The 16,926-nt window shown below is 41.0% G+C and overlaps 1 protein-coding gene across 2 annotated transcripts in view; it reads left to right on the top strand.

Annotated features, from left to right (window-relative positions):
- DPYSL2 (dihydropyrimidinase like 2) overlaps positions 1-12,479 on the top strand; it is a 67,352-nt gene extending 54,873 nt beyond the window's left edge. For both annotated transcript variants that reach the window (XM_063310866.1, XM_063310867.1), the window contains exons 9-14: positions 1,177-1,333; positions 2,520-2,661; positions 3,727-3,897; positions 7,212-7,391; positions 9,969-10,134; positions 11,914-12,479. In XM_063310866.1, coding sequence (XP_063166936.1) covers positions 1,177-1,333; positions 2,520-2,661; positions 3,727-3,897; positions 7,212-7,391; positions 9,969-10,134; positions 11,914-12,005 — 908 coding nt within the window. In that variant the 3' untranslated portion in view covers positions 12,006-12,479. The remainder of the gene's footprint in view (positions 1-1,176; positions 1,334-2,519; positions 2,662-3,726; positions 3,898-7,211; positions 7,392-9,968; positions 10,135-11,913) is intronic.
- Positions 12,480-16,926: the final 4,447 nt, after the last annotated feature.

The raw sequence follows: 16,926 nt of genomic DNA, 5'->3' as shown, positions 1-16,926 counted from the left end.
TGTTTAGGGAGGTCCCAGCTCATGTTGAATTCTCACAACCTGTGAGGTAGATTGGGCTGGAAAATGATAACTTTTCCAAGATCATTTGGTAGGCTTCTTGATTAAGTGGACATTTGAACTCCAGTCTCTTTGAAGCTCCTGTTGGGACTGATGGAAGTTGCTTGTTAAAATATCTGCAGTGACTCCTGTAGGGGAATGTTTTCTTGAGCCTTCAGATTTTGTTTCCTAGGCCTAAATCTCTTTCAGAGAAAATTAGAAGAAAACCAGGAAGGAGGAAGGTGAACTGTTCAAGCCTCTCTGTTTTCTTTCATAAAATGGAGCCAGAGGCTCAGTACTCCAGTGCGTTAGAGCAGTGTTTCTAAACCTCAGCAACTTTAAGACGTGTGGACTTCAACTTCCAGAATTCCCCAGTCAGCATGGAGGAGTTGAAGTCCACACATCTTAAAGTTGCTGAAGTTGATAAACACTGCCTTAAAGGGATCACGGTGTCTGTGTCACATCTCAGTGACATCCACAAAACTAGAGAATTGAAAAACAATGGCTGAACTCTTAAAAAAATTGGGTTTAGATCACCAACATCTCATGAAGTTTAACCATCCAGTTTTCCTAACCAGTGAATCATTAATCATTTATTTTCAGTTTCTATTCCATTACAGAATGCTTAGTACCTCTCTTTTCATTAGACTAGCAGCCTTCTTATTGAGAATGAACTCTGCATTTTCCCCATAGATCTTTCATTCATTTCTTCATTGGCACTAGAACAATGCAGAAAGTTCCCAGTTTCTTTCCTAACTGGGAACTAATTCCTAACTGAGAACTAATTTTCCTAATTTTCCAGTGCTGGGAAATTACCTTGGCTAGAGTCCTTCCAAGGACTACATTAGATAATACCGTGCTTGAAAGACTGAGTATCTGCGTTGAATAAGGCAGCTTCCAATGTTTATTTGTTTGCATGTCTGTTTATTAACCAAGTATGATTTATGTACCACTGCCTTCATATCGACTCCTGGTGGATAGCAGAAACTGAGATCTTAACATCCATTAAAGTGATGGCCTCAGCCTGTAACCTGCTTTTGCTTTGCTCTTCGATTCTTCGTTCATAGTAGGCCAAGAGTAAAGTTGAGTTGTTTATTAGTCTGGCAGTAATTCTCCTGTTCATCCTGTCCTGATTAATAGGCACTGTGGTGTATGGGGAGCCCATTGCAGCAAGCTTGGGCACCGACGGATCTCATTACTGGAGTAAAAACTGGGCCAAAGCAGCTGCTTTTGTCACTTCTCCACCACTGAGTCCTGACCCAACTACTCCGGACTTCCTCAATTCTCTGCTGTCTTGGTGAGTTGGGGGTGGTGGTGATCCTTATGAGAGTAGGCTCTGAATTTAAAACATAAAAAATGTGTGCCACAGCAGGAGAGAGAAATTCTGTGATCTGTACAGACGGCTTGGATTTGCTCCAAATTGTGTTCTGTTAAAAGGCCTTCTCTCTCACTCTGGTTCCTTCCTATCCTTAGCTGTAGTTTGAGATACTTGAGATGTGGGCTGAGAAGGTGCACCACTTTCTAGGAAGGGCAGGAAGCATTGCCTGTCCTCTGATTTGGCTTTGCAGCATTGTTACAAAGCCAGATCTAATCAGGCATAGGTTGTGTGGCCTTACCTACTAGTTATTTAACATAGGAAGTCCAAGAAGAATACTCTTCAGAAAGGCACATGTTATTACTGCCAGGAATAATACAGAACAGATTCAGTTGAATGTGTCTTTCAGATAGTTTTTTAAAACCCTTATCAGCTCTTTGCAATCAGACATAAATAATTCAGCTGCAAAAACTTAATGTCTCCTAAAAATGATACAGAAGAAAACAGGTTAGGGATGTGTGTTGTCCCAGATAATTAATGGCTCACTTTCTCCTAGTTTTTTACTTTCACTTTTTACATTAACTCTTCCTAGTTTTGCTTTATTAATTGATAGGGTGGGGGCAGATTACAAATATATCCTCTTGGCACCACCTGTGATTAAGCCTAGGAACTGTGGTGGATTTGGGTGGTGCCGCTGGTTCTCAGGAAGGAGGGGGCACATTCGAAGGAGGTGGAGGAGATAAGCGGAGGCCCAGTCCAGGAGGCAGGGGTGGGAAAATGAAGAGGTTCAGGATAGCCCCGCCCTAGAGCTTTCCCAGGTTATCTCCCCTTCGGTTAGGTAGGGTAGCTTTAGTCTGGCAAGATTCTGTCTCTACGGTGTGAGCAAATAAAGACCTGGAGTTTGAATGGACTGATTTCTCATTGTTCTTGGGCTGGGCCTGACATGAACCTTTGCAAAATGTCTGCCTCAGAACTCCAATCCTTCCCCCCCCCCCCCAAACTAAGATTTAAGAACATGACTGGTAACGAAGAGGTGATTTATAGAGATGAATAATTTGAAAACTTGCGTAAAGTTTGTTTCATGCAGTGAACACTGATTAAGTGCAGTTTTGCTTTTGCTGTCATTCTGACGTTAATAAACAGAGCAACTCTTGTCTTCTGCTTCCAGTGGAGATCTTCAGGTTACTGGCAGTGGCCACTGTACTTTCAATACTGCCCAGAAAGCTGTTGGGAAGGACAATTTTACTTTGATCCCACAAGGAACCAATGGAACTGAGGAAAGGATGTCCATCATCTGGGATAAAGCTGTGGTGGGTTGTTTTTGTTTGGGTTGGGATTACGTCTACTAGGGGTAAATATGTCAGCCATCTGTAATCAAGTCCCTGCAGGTTGCAGGTTGGCAGAAGCTTTCCAGTGCCAACTTAGTATAGTCGCTAAACATTGATACAGGTGACACAAATCCATGGCATCTAGAGAATAAACTTGGGCATTTAGATCAGGCTCAGTATCAAAACATTTAGGGATTATCTCTTGCCTTGATAGGACAGTGTCTTTAGAGATCACGTTGTGCATTAACATTCATCTGCCTCTGAGGTTGTAATGGTCTGTGGGAATGACCTTGGGAGGCAGGAGATAGGGCTGCCACCTTGACCACCATCATGCAAAAGGTGTCTCCGCCCACAGAAGGAAAAGGGGTGTGGGAAGCGTTTCAGAAGGGACCCTCCCTAGTTTTCTGGAAAGCAAAAATAAAGGAGGGGGGAAGTGCTTTCAGACTTGCAAGATTGATGTCAGACCTTTGAGGTAGACTAACCAGAAGCACAAACCATGAGTATTAACACTAGTGTAAGATTACAATAACAGAATCTTGCAAATCTGAAAGCACTTTCCCCTCCTTTATTTTTGCTTTCCAGAAAACGAGGGTCCCTTCTGAAATGCTCCCCACACCCCTTTTCCTTCTGTAGGCAGAGACACCTTTTGCGTGATGCCTGTCCTGTCTGTGGCCCTTCCTCCTGCCTCCCAAGGGGATTCCCACAGACCATTGCAGTAGTCCAGTCTTTCCCAGCTTAGTCGCCTCTGTCTGCTTAGGACAAGTTTGTACCTGGACTCTATAGTCCAAGTGCAAATAAAGTCAAGGAGTCAGGCATAGCCCAGCAAGATAATTCCTCTTGCAGGAAACTTGAAACCTTCCCTATATATTGGACTGGAGCTGCTGTAAAGTCCACCAATATGGTGTTATGCAGTTGGCAGACAATAAGAGTAAAAGAATAGCATGGGCAAGGATGCGCACAAGCCGTTTCTTTGATGACCCCCTTGGGTTTTTTTTCCCTACTGCTGGCTTTGTGTTTTCAGCGTGACCATTTTTTTCTTTGATTTAGGTTACTGGCAAAATGGACGAGAACCAGTTTGTTGCTGTAACTAGCACCGCAGCAGCCAAGATCTTCAACCTGTATCCACGGAAGGGGCGCATTGCAGTGGGATCTGATGCTGACCTGGTAATCTGGGATCCTGACAGCGTCAAGACAATCTCAGCCAAGACACATAGCATAGTGAGTTTGCAGATTAAGAACTAGGGCAGTGTAATGGTGAAGGTGCTGGATTACGAGTGGGGAAACGTAGGAGCTTGCCCACTGTTAGTCACAGAACTGCCTTGGTTCCATGGGGCCAGTTGCTCTCTCTCTCAGCCCAACCTACCTTGGTGGTGGTTGTGGGGAAAGTGCTGTGGCTGCCATCTTGTGTTGCTGAAGGAAAGGCGGAATAAGTACAAACTCGTTCTTCCTACACTGCTGGTCCAGTCAAGATCACAATCCGAACACCGCCTTCTCTCGACAGATGCTGAGAACCCTGCCAGCCAAGGCTTGGCAAACATCTTCTGGAACATCAGTTAACCAGTGGGAAAAAAGCTATAGAAAAAAAACTCGACAGATTATCAGCTATAAGTTTGTTTATTATTTATTTATCATATTTTTATCACTGCCCATCTCTCTCATACGGGGGACTCTGAGCGGTTCACAATAAAACAGTTTAAAATTCAGTAAAATCATAAATAATATCATTCATCCATAAATATCAATATCAATCAATAAATATAAAATGTAATGAGATCCAAGTAATGGCAGATCTAATATCGCCCAAAGGGGGACAAGACCAGCCTCGGCAGGACTAGGGAACTAACCAACCCCAAGAGTGGCTTAAGGGGTTGCTTTAAGGGGTGTTAACATGAATTCTATACCAACTCTTCAATTTATGGAGGATTGAAAATGTGGATCTTTTCCACACATTTGGGAATCCCCAGTATATGATACACATGGAACTCGTCTTGAATGTCTGCAAGATTGCACTAGTGAAACTCAGTAGGCTTAGAAGTGTATTAATGCATTTGAACTTACATATACTTACTTTTAAATTATGCATTCATCTTATAGTTAGTAAATCCAAAGGTGTCTTTGTATGCATAAATGTATTGTCTTTATCAGTGTAGCGGAATACTAATCAAATTAAAATTAATTTTGGAGATCCGGTTTATGATTCCACTGTATCGTGTTTATTTCCGCCCCTAGTAGAGGCGGAGCAGAGCATTCTCTGAGCATCTGCAGTAGAAGCGGAGACACAGTCCGAGAAGAAATGTTGTAACTGACCTTTTAGACAATTTGATCTGAGCATTTTTTGATCTTTGGCCTTGGGGAAAAAAAACACAAGGAAAAAGAACAAGCACTGTGTTGTCTTACTTACATCTCCTCTAGCTACTGGCAGAAAGCCCAGGGAATTTTAAGAAACCAAGTTTTCTGTGTGTTTTCCGCTCATGAATCTTCTTTCTTTTTACTACAAAGATGCAGTTATTTCCTCTAGGCAAGGATGGGGTGAAGGCAGTGTTGACCATCTCTCTAAATCTCTTTTTTCACAAGGAGATTCCATCATGCAGTTGGATACCTCTGGGTGATGAATATATTGTTGCAGAACTTGAAAGAATGCAAAGTATATTGAAATTAAAAGGTGTCTTCAGCAGTAGGGCTAAACAACCGATGCTGGTTTTCAAGCTGGCATCCAGAAATACCTTAGCCAACTTAGAAGGATACTTTTTTTACCCATCCATGGGAAGGTTATGAACTGGCAGGCTTCTTCTTGGGGAAAAGGTTTTACTTACCATGACCCGTTTTTCTTTGAAGTTTGCTTTGTAAAAAATTTGGAGTGTTTTAGAGATAGTGAGATATAATAAATCTGCCTCACCCAAACTTCCTTAGAAAGAAATCCAGTCAATCAGTCTTCTCCAAACTTCTTGCTGGCTGGAGACTTGGGAGTTGGCCAGTGTAGCTTACTCTGGAGAACACTAAGTTGAGGAAGGCTGCAGTGGAGGATGTCAAGAACTAGTTGGGTTCTCTGTGATGTGTCCTTTTGCAACGTGAAGGAGGCAAGTTTCAACATGGAAAGTACCTGAGGGAAGATTGCAGAGGTATTTTGAATGATAGGCTGCCTCACTTGCAGACTGAACTCTAAGCCCAGCCTGTCTTGGGGAGGAATTATTTCTGATTTTCTAATAAAATCATTATCTCATTTGAGTTCTGTTTCTGCCCATCTGAGAAGATCTGGTAGGCTTGGCTCACTCCAGGTCCTGTTGCTGAAGCAGGTTCATCTTGCAGTATCTGGGAGAGGGGCCTTCCCCATGGCTGCACCTGCCCTATGGAACAGCCTCTCCCCTGAAGTCTGCGAAGCACTCTGTTCTATTGCCGAGCTTTGGTGACCTGGCTGGTTCAGCAGATCCTGGGGCAGGCTGCTTTGTGATCCCCAATAGATCTCTTACGATTCTCTAGCTAGTTTTGTTGTTTTTCCCAGCGCAGTTGTTAAATTTCTGCTATAAGTTACTATCGCTCTTTTAATTTTTTTCTGTGTTTTGTAAAAGAAAATGTAGAGTTACAACTGCAATTGAGGTGGCCTAGAAGATTGGCTGACTAAATAAATAGAATGTCAATTTCTGGTAAGCGTTGGACAAAATTTCACAGTGATGTTGTAGTTGCAAATTTCTTCAACTGGAAACAAAACTCATACTCTTTAGAAGTATGTATGGGAAAGTTGGCTTGCGTGAGGACGGGAGCATGCATGGGTTGGCGTAAGAACTGAAGATGACAGCCATGACCTTGTGTTTGAAACCTTGCTCTTTTTAAGTGTACTACCCAGGTGTTTCAACAGCCATCTTGATTTGTTTGACTCCTATTTTAGCTTTCCCCCATACCTACAGCCCTGCACACTCAAAAACATGACATGCTTAGTAGGGGGCTGTAGGTATGGGAGTTGTAGGTATGGATCATCCTCACTAGAGTTCTCCATCACAAGTAAACACCTTGACTGCATTTAGCTAAGCTTGCTTTCCCCCTTCTTTAGATCTGTGAAATCCATGTTAATGGCTGAAAATAAGTTTTCAACTTTTCAACTGTGCAAACAACTACAAAGCTATAACTAGAGACAGGTTGAGATAGCAAGCATTTGTCTAAACAGCTTCCAGGAGTCAATCCTGACCCAGTGGTATTTAATTGACCAGTACCCAGCACGTAGTAAGTAACCATTCCATTCCATTTAATTCTTTATTCATTTGTCTTTTCCTGAAGTACTGCATCAGTCCAGCTCTGATGGTAGAATCAAGTTTTAAAAAAATGTTATTAAGATAAAATCTTAATAACATAAAATCAGCACTGCTAAGGTAGCAAAGGAAAGAACTTCACTGGGCACAGGAAAGCTAGCAGTGTTCATGACAAAAAGTGCAATTGTAGAGAGGAAATTCCAAGGATGGATTATTTTGGGTAGTAGCATCTCAATTTTCCTTGAGCCTGGATTCTGATAAACTGTGGGCCTGTCTTCTTTTGTCTTCTAGAATGTGGAGTATAATATCTTTGAAGGCATGGAGTGTCGTGGGTCTCCCTTAGTGGTCATCAGCCAAGGAAAAATTGTGCTGGAGGATGGCAACCTCCATGTGACTGAGGGGTCTGGCCGATACATTGCCAGGAAACCCTTCCCTGACTTTGTTTACAAACGTATCAAAGCAAGAAGCAGGGTAAGTAAGTTGAGTCGTCATCACCTTCATGATCTGGTCTTGCAAATTGAGGGTCTGTTTGGGCATACCTTGAAGATTAGCAGATTTACTTTGTTGGAAACTTTCATGGATCCTTTTGACCAGGTGTTTGAAAATTATGGGAATACAGAGAAGAATTATGCATTTGGACTGACCTCAAACCTCAAATCTGGAATCTGACTGAATTTCTTGACAAAATATATGTTAACACCTCAAGATATGCAGCCTGCTTCACTGTGCCCACATAGTCTTATCTGATGTGATGGAGGGGAGGAATTTTTAAATCAGGAATAAATATATTAACAATATTTAGGTAATTACATGTAAATGTAAATTGATTTTAATTTATTTTCCTGGGTGCACCTGCTTTTTAACCTAGTTTCCCTGCCACCCCCACCCCTTTGGACTCCTGGCTTTTTCAGTGGCCAGGCTACTCCAAAGATCATGTCCTGCCCATGCTATGAAAATAGGTACACTTTCCTCCTAAATTGTAACTGCTAATAAGGATGGTAATTTGGAAACAGGAGTAGGGAAACTTTGGGGGCTGATAAGCACGTTCTAAATTTTGAGAGCATGTTGTCTGTCCACACAATAACTGCTTTGATGGGCATGGTCAGTCACAAAATGCTCATTTATCAAAAAATAAAATAGATTACTCTTTCCATCTTGAAAGGTTTAGGCTGTTGACTATTACCTTAAACTGATCTCTTTGGGAACACTTGGACACTGGGTTGAAGCTACCCATCATTTTAGTTCCTAATGATACCCTTGGCCTGTGTGTTTGGACTCCTGATTTACTGCGGTAAAGAGGAAACCTCAAATGGAATGAATGTTTTCCTCCCCCTTCGAATAAAATTAAATTTTGTCAAGGGATAAATTGATCAGCTGCCCCTAAAATGCAATTCTGGTCAAATTACCGGAACTAACTTTTGCTAGAAGCAAGTTTCTTAGCAAAGGAAGCAGAGCCAGAAACAATTAACCAACAGATGGAAAACCCAAATCAAAGTCAGGTATGGTATCCTTCTATTATAACCAAATCCCTCTGTAATTCTTAAGACCTATCCTGAAACCATTAGCATGTCAACATACTCCATATGATGATCATTCTTGACATGTTCTCTTTAAGAAATCTAGGAAGAGAATTTTGAAAGCCAAAATAGACCTCTTTCAAACACTACTCTCTACTAGTTTAGTTTTATGATTTAATTTATGAATATAGCAGGGAAAAAATAGGTTTACTAATTGGGATGTGGGTGTACTAAGTGGGACATGATAGAGGGAAGACCTAGGATTATAAGTTTAGTCCCATTTTAAAGACACACACAGGCTTAGGTTAGGATCAATTTGTATAGAAGAGATAGGTATACTTTCAATCTAATTTTCAGCAACTTTCTAGATTATTTTAAATTAGATTTTAAAATTTAAATCTAATTTAAAATTTAAATCTAATTTAAAAATAGATTTAAACATTTTAAAAAATTAAATCTATTTAAAATTTAAATCTAAAAAAGTTTAATTTCATTTATTAGCCTTGTATACTGCCCAACCAGTCTAGGCAGCTCATGACAATCAAACTATGAAATTACAATAAAACCAATAAAAGATAAAAGATGGCAAGTGTGACAGACCATATGGAATGAAGCAAGGGATCTCACTCTCCTTTGCCAAAGGCCTGGGTGAAGAGCCAGGTCTTCACAACTCTTCTGAACCAGTGTTTCTCAACCTTAGCCACTTTCAGATGTGTGGACTTCAACTCCCAGAATGGCTTGGGAATTCTGGGAATTGAAGTTCACACATCTTAAAGTTGCAAAGGTTGAGAAACTCTGTTGTAAACAACAGCAAAGTGGGGGCCACCTGGATCTTGGGGGAAACCTTATTCCAGAGGTTCTCTGCAAATAGATAGTTCCAACTTCTGGCAAGGATATTCCTCTTTGGCAGCCCACCAAATGGAGAGAAAAGGAAGGATGGATAAAAAAGAGGCAGCCCCAAGATAATCCACCTGTGGTTGTGCATGCCATTACTGAGATCTTCCCCCAATGGTGCAGTTCTTGGTAGGAAAAAGTTCCTTCTGTCCTGCGATCCAGGACTGCACTTCGTCTTCAGTGTATCCTTTTGATGCTTCTGATTCGGAATCTGTCAGCAAATGTGTCTAGGGCAAAGTCCCACACTAGCCCTTTTGCACACCCTGCCAGAATACTTGGAGCTTCATGAAATTTCATCAGAGCATGCCAGACTGCCTTCCTGTTTCACAGAAATGCCAGCATTTTGCATGAGGTCTTGGAAGCTTTCTATGTTCTTCCACCAGCCGCTGGTGGTCTCACAAGCACATGCGTGTAGGAGTGCAGCAGACTTTGAGGCAGCCTGGCATGGTCTGGTGAAGGCTTCGCATTAACTACGTTAAGGAGATCATAAGCAGAAATAACTTTAAATCTTAGAGAAGGCAGGAGTGTGTATATGATCCAAAGAAAAGTGCTGGATTAATTGTCACTATATTGCCAGGCATTCCTCATTCTTTTCTCTCTTTCCCTCTTCTCTGCCTCGACTTTTCCTTCTCCCAAGCTGGCTGAATTGAGGGGCGTCCCACGCGGTTTATACGACGGCCCTGTTTGTGAGGTATCGGTGACACCAAAAACAGTCACACCAGCTTCGTCAGCCAAGACTTCCCCAGCGAAACAGCAGGCTCCACCTGTGAGGAACTTGCACCAGTCTGGATTTAGCTTGTCGGGTACATACTTTTGTGAGGCTAAATTATTTTAGTGGAATCTTTGCTTTATTTGGCTAGCCTGCTGGGAGGAAGGAGAGAGGGAAGGATGTAAGAGGGTTCTGCTTACCAGCTTTGGTTCAATGTGATTGAAGAAAGTGTTCTACTTTCTTAGTGTTGCGTTTCAGCTTTGCTTTCCAACCAGATGGAAAGATGTGGAAGGTTTATTCCCAGATCTGTGCTATATTCTCTTGCTACCAATCAAAAAGAGTTTGTTGCGTATTTCAGCATAGCATTGAAACAGGAGGTTGCCTATGCTATTGGCTAGGGCTTGGTCCATTAGAGACTCTAATTCTAAAATCTAGCAGGTTAATAACCCCTTGCTTAATTGAAACCAATAAATCTTCAGTCCTCAAGAGGGGCAGACTAGGGCAACCTGACCTAAGGGTGGACAGAATTCCATAGCTAGTGATGTTAAGGCCCTATCAGGACCAAACTAACTGATGGAAGTTGGACCAGATGATTAATTTTCCTATCAGAAAAAGGTGAATATGTAAGGAACTGCTTGAAATATTCAGGCTCCTTATGAATGATGGGAAGGGACATACCTCACTGACAGAGCACCAGTTTTAAATCCAAAAGGCTTCAGTTACCCCTGGTATCTCCTGTTTGTGCTTCCCGGGGTTTCAATCAGTGAGGACATTGCTGAACTAGATGGACCAGTGGAATTACTTGGCATCAGATAGTTTCTTATTTTCCTCTTCCTCAGACACCCCCCCCCCCCTTTTCCATTTTTGAAAGAGATAAACATTGATGTGTAGAACTTGTAGTTGATGTGACCATGAACATAAGTTTTTTTTTGTTTTGCCTGTTTTTTATAAGCAAGTAAAGCTGTATTCCTGTGTAGTTGGTTTATTACCCCCTGGGACATCTTTTGGGTTGGTGGGATGGAGATCTCAGTGAGACATCTCAGCATCCTCTAACTGCAGTTTCCAGAGTTCCTGATTGAAATGATCATTGTTCAGAGTAATGAAATGACATTAGGGTACATTGTTTAGTTCACTTATAAGTTAATTAAAAAAGAGGAAGTAGAAGAAGAAAGATGTCCCTGAGGGCATTTTTGCTTTCTCTTGCTTATCATGGTGTGCCTCTCCAAAGATGGCACAGATCTTTTCCTTTGGAAGTAGAGTTTCATTTATATGCAGATTGGTGTACAGTTTATTAAATGATCTAGTCCAGAAGAGTTCAAGTCCTGTATTACTGTATTAAAGACCAAAAATACAAGAACACAAAATTGATAAAATTACCAAAAAAGATGAGTGGCGGTAAAAAAAATCAGTACTGAGCAGTCATCTCAATACAGATTCTATGGCCAGTGTCATAATCTTTAAAGACTTTTAATGAGATTATGTCATCCTTATCTCTGATTCCTTATTGAAGACAGAATGAGTCTGAACGTCTTGGAAACTTAACCTATTAATGGGGATATATGTTATGCTCAGGTCTCCTTTTAAAAAACGCAGGATAAGAAAAAATGAGTTAGGATTCCACTGGCCCATGCCATACAGACCAAGCCAAACTTCATATGGGATTTTCCCATTTCACCCTTCCAGTACGAGTCAAGGTGACTTTACCGTATTGATTGATCAGATTCACCAGACTGCAGTCAGCCCGTTGGAAACACTTTAGACTTAGTTTGGAATCACAATTAAATTACTCATTTTATGTATGTGTACATGTTCGGTTTCTCACTATGCTTCTCTTTTTCTCTCTCTCTGTCCCTCCCTCCCCTCCAACTCCTAGGTGCACAAATCGATGATAATATCCCACGGCGTACTACGCAGCGCATAGTTGCACCACCTGGTGGCCGCGCCAACATCACCAGCTTGGGTTAAAAACAAAATGGGGGGAGAAAAAGTCCACTTAGCAGATGGTGGGAGAGGGTGGGGCACTTGAAAAGACCTTTTTTAAAAAATTCTTTTAGAGCCTGTGATGGTTACTGCGGGAAAGCAGCGGATAAGGCCTTGTTGAGGCCGTAGTCTCTCTCTTACCTCCCTTCCTTTTATTGTTAACATTTCCCACCTCATCTCTTCACAAAACCTGCTCACTTCTCCCTTCCTCCACATTTGGGAGCAGACACCCTCCACCCCTTTTCCATTTTTGAAAGAGATAAGCATTGATGTGTAGAACTTGTAGTTGACGTGACCATGAACATTGTTTTTTTTTTTTTTTTTTGCTTTGCCTCTTTTTTTTTTTTTCATCTTTTAAAGGAAGGATAAAGTGAATTTCTGTGAGCTGCCTCTTTTTTTCTCCTCTATTAAGGTTTGGTTTTCACTTTTGTGAAAGAGAAATAAAGGGTTTAAACTGGACATTTCCAAAACTGGATTTACCAATCATGCGTCTTAGAACACGGGAGCGATTATCCAAGACCAAACCCATTTATGGCCTTCTTTCCATTTAGGGGAAGGAAGATTTTGTGCTGCTAAGTAGAGGGGTAATTGGGAAGTGGAGAATGTATCCCATCTTATTTTGATATTTAATATTCTTATCCCACTCTTGAAGCAATTGAAGGATTCTTCATTTTCTTCTAGATATTTATATGTATGTATATGCATATGATTGTGGACTTGTTCCTGCATGTTGCATTGTTTGAGATGCCTTATTTTAGGATGGAGAGAATCTTTCCTTTTTCCTATTCTCTTGAGTTTTAGGGTCCCCATAGCTTCCCCATATTCTGGTCATTTCTTCTATCAACTTAGCCTTGAGTTTTGGCATCCAAATGATAACCTTTCAGAAGTTCTCCAATGTGTTCTTTTGAGTTTTGGAATCTAAACTATTCCTTCTACAAGAGGTCCTCCATTGTACTTTCCCTATAGTTACCAGTTCTACATAGAGTGGACCTCCTTTGTTGTTTGGACTGTTTCATCTCTATTCATTGGAAATAGGTTCTTAGGAAATCCAAGCCACAGACTCTTTGTTTGAGGGGGTTGAGAGCTCAGAGCAAGGGAACTGGCCAGGGAGCATCTTCTAAATTACTTCCTGCACTTAAAAGAAAAATTGCTTGGCTTTTTGAGAAATAATAATAATAATAATAATAAAAAATCAGTTGCCTAAGAAAAAGAGGGCATCAGTCCATTCTTACCACTGTCCCAAAATAAGAGGGCCAGCTGCAGAACTTAATATCACAAGTTGCTTCTTCCAATAATACACAAGCTCTTTCATAGCTGGGAATCTAAGCGCCCTGCCTCCTCCTTGAGCTCGGCCTTCATCTTTCTGTACTGGTTTGATGACATACAGTGTCATCTTGGAGAGCTGGCCCTTGACTAAGTGAAAACTCAGATACGGGAGAGACATGTAGGACTGATTCCCAGAATGCCTTGGTGCAAGAAAAAGAATGGATGGAAACCAGTGTGGCCGATAGAAGTCCTTAAGTTCTTTGCTCGCAATACATCTGGATTAGCCTTGGAGTTAAGATTGCACAATGTGTTCTGTGCTTGGCATTGAAGATTTTGGGCCGTCAATGCCTGAATTGAAACATTCACCCTTTGGGTGTTCTGGTCCATGCCTGGAATGGCTGTTCTGATCTGTGTACAGAACAAATTGTAGTTGCTTTGGTCTGGACACAAGTGGTTTGGGTGGCCTGGGGAAAAAGCCAAGGACTTTGCCTGCTCAGTGTAGGAAGAGAAGACACTAGGCATAATGAAGCTGATGAGATGTGTCTTGCACATGGGTGACAGCTGAGGTGAAGGAGCGGAGTCTCTGGAAATGTTATGGGATGAGCTAGTGGAATATGCTGCTTGGAGCTGTTAAGGGGAGGAGGAGAGAGAATAGCTGACATTCATCAGCTTTACCCTACTTGCCCATCCAGTATTTGCTTGGCCAAAACCCAGAACAGCTAAGTATGGCTTTAGGTTTTCCTGACCTGAAATGGTTCAGCAGTACTTCCAAAACTGTGCATTGTTTGGGGTCAAAAATGTTTCTGTTTTGTGCATGCGTGAACCTGGCACCAACTCTAAATTGCATTGTCCAGTCAACAATCTTTAAACTGCTTGTGCGAACAGAAGGCACTGCATTCCTAGCAAGCTGGTAGCATGCCCATCATCCCTCTTTTAAGTATGTGTGCAATGGTACCTTATTGGAACTTTTGTGGCTCTGAAAGTTGGTGGATTTGAAGTGCTCACCTAGGTGCACAGAGGCTTCTTAATATTTATTAGCTAACTTGGTCCAGTGAAAAGGGTGATCCTCTTAGCTTGTTCCCATCCCATGATAGAATCCAAATGGGTATAACTTATGAGATTCAACTGCCCCAAATGTAGCCCACACAATAATTGGCTTAATTCACAGATCCCACATGATCAGAGCATACAGAAATATGACAGCTTTCATTAAACCTACTAGGAGGTTAACTTGCAAAGACACTATAATCTCCCCTTTCTCTCCCACCCCTGTTGTGTCGGTTTAGTCAATATTTTGCCACATCCTTCCTTTATTGTTTACTGCTTCCTTTTTTTAAATAGCAGTCTTCACATACATGTATGGGGTTAATCTGTGCCTTTACTTAACTTGGGTGCAAGTCTTGGATGGGTGACCTTGGAAGGGTTTTATAGCCTCATTCTTAAATCAGATTGACTGTGCTAAAGCAAGATTCCATAAACTAGACCAGAAGCCTCTTGAAACCTGAGAGGGTAAAGGATATAATTGCATTCAAGGCCTAAAGTTCTAAGGACTTTACACATGACAACATACTAAGATTCCCAAATGGTTAACACATGAATAAGTCATGAATGCTCCTTCCTTTCTTTCCTCTAAGTTAAGGTCAGAAGTGGTGCAGCCCAACATGCCATTGCTCCTGTCACCTTTTCCATCTTCCATGCATAAACCAAACATAGCATGGTATTACTTGCCCAGTTCTCCAGAGTTGCTATCCACAGGTTACAGTCAACTTTACTGCTCCCTCCTGGATCCTTGGAGTGTCTATACATTTTCAGCTTGCATCACCTGGGCTCACCTCTCACCACTACACTACAGCCTTTACTGGAACTTACGTGAAGCCTACATATGTTTGTAGATTCCCTTTTACCAATGTTCTGGTAGCCATGGAGCAATAGGTGATGTGCATAATCCAATGACAAGTTTGTGTTCCTCCTTCCATGCATTCAGCCACATGGAGGTTTTCCTTAGGACACTTTGTGTCTTTGGTCTAAATTCTCCCGTGCTCAGACTGGAGTGTAAAAAAATCACCATTTGGATGCTGAAATGTGTGGTGTGAAATTCGAAATTTAACTTTTTTTTTTTTTTTTTTTCAACCTTCATGCTGGTAAGGGCAATGAATTCCAGACCATTTCAAATGGATTTCTTAATTTTTTATTTACGTAAGAGATCGCACTTTTATTAAGAAAATATTTAGTAAGTGTAATATATATATATTCAGCTATTTTTAATGTTATTTTTTCCATTTGTGCTTTAATAATGAATTTAAGCTTTTTTTTTAATGGAAGGACAATTCTTTTGTAAAAAAAAACAAAACAAAACCCAAGCAACCGTATTTGTTTCAGTTGTGCAAAACATGTGCAGCTCTGCTATTCACTTGAGTCTTCCTTCTCTCCCCCGCCCCCCATGTTCATAATTGTTTTGCTTTGTGCTTTGAGGTGGGGAATAGAAAAAGTTTTTTAAAAAATTGCAGGCTATGTAAGCATGTTGTTTCCTGTGGGAGCTTGCTCGCTCTGTGTGTCTGTTTTTAATGACTGTCCTATGTAAATGCATAAAAAAATGATACTGAACATGGAATTAATTTACCGCAGTGACTTGATGCTCTAAAGGAAAAGGAAAATCATAATTAAGAACAATTAAACTATGTAGAATTTAATACTAGCCGGATTTTACCCCTTGGATTTGTGCTTGTGAACATGAGTGAAGGAGCTGTAAGTCCTAAGATGATCATGTGTGTAGACAAAAAAAAAAGAAAAGAAAAAAAAAGAAAAAACAAAAAAAAACCCCAAACCCTGATATTTGACCATTCTCTCGATGGTACAAATAATGGCATAAAACAAGTCGTGTGTTTTTTTCCTTTCTTAAAAATTCTGTGTTACATTACCATGGGAACTCCTGAATAAAGATAAAATGTTGTTGTTTCAGTTGCTGAGCTGGGCTGTCCAAGAGGTTGATGTTTATGTGTGAGTCTGCTGTGTTTGTCCAAGCCAAGACAGCTGTTTGAGCCAACCTTCCACAACCTGGGGACTTCCAAAGGCCTGGACTTCAACATCTGTAATCCTTAGCTAGTTGTGGAAGGAATGGCCAGTGTCACTGTGTCTCAGTGAGCTTCAAGTTTTCTCTTCCTGTCCAGCTGAAAGGGTGTACTTGGAGCCTTTCGTTGTGCTCAACCTGTACAAGAAGAACCAAGCTTCAAATTATAGGTAGTTTTGCTGACTTTAAAACTAAGGTCCAGATGATAATGCCAAACCCTAGTTAATAAAATGTGGAAGCTTCCAAAACATGCAGATTTGCAACATCTGTTTCGTGTCAATTGTGGAGCACTGGACGTTGAACTGTAGTGACAAAGCCAAATTAGGTGTGTATTTATATTTAAATGTGCAAAACATCACACTGAGAACACCAAGCATGCACAGCTTCATGCATTTATTTTGTGTAATTTATGCACAAAGCTGCATTACACCTTTATTCCACTTAATTAAAAATGCAATCCTTGAGTTCTGCCAACTCATAGTGATTTCTGCTGGGTGAAATGGAATTTCCACTGAGGTAGGATGGCAACATAGGTTTGCACACTATAAAGTAGTTTGATCTTGGCTTACTGTG

The sequence above is a fragment of the Candoia aspera genome, chromosome 9 (assembly GCF_035149785.1).
Source record: "Candoia aspera isolate rCanAsp1 chromosome 9, rCanAsp1.hap2, whole genome shotgun sequence".
In the NCBI taxonomy this organism is placed as follows: Eukaryota; Metazoa; Chordata; class Lepidosauria; order Squamata; family Boidae; genus Candoia; species Candoia aspera.
Note: the sequence above shows the minus strand (reverse complement) of the source record. Positions and strands in the feature narration are given on the sequence as shown.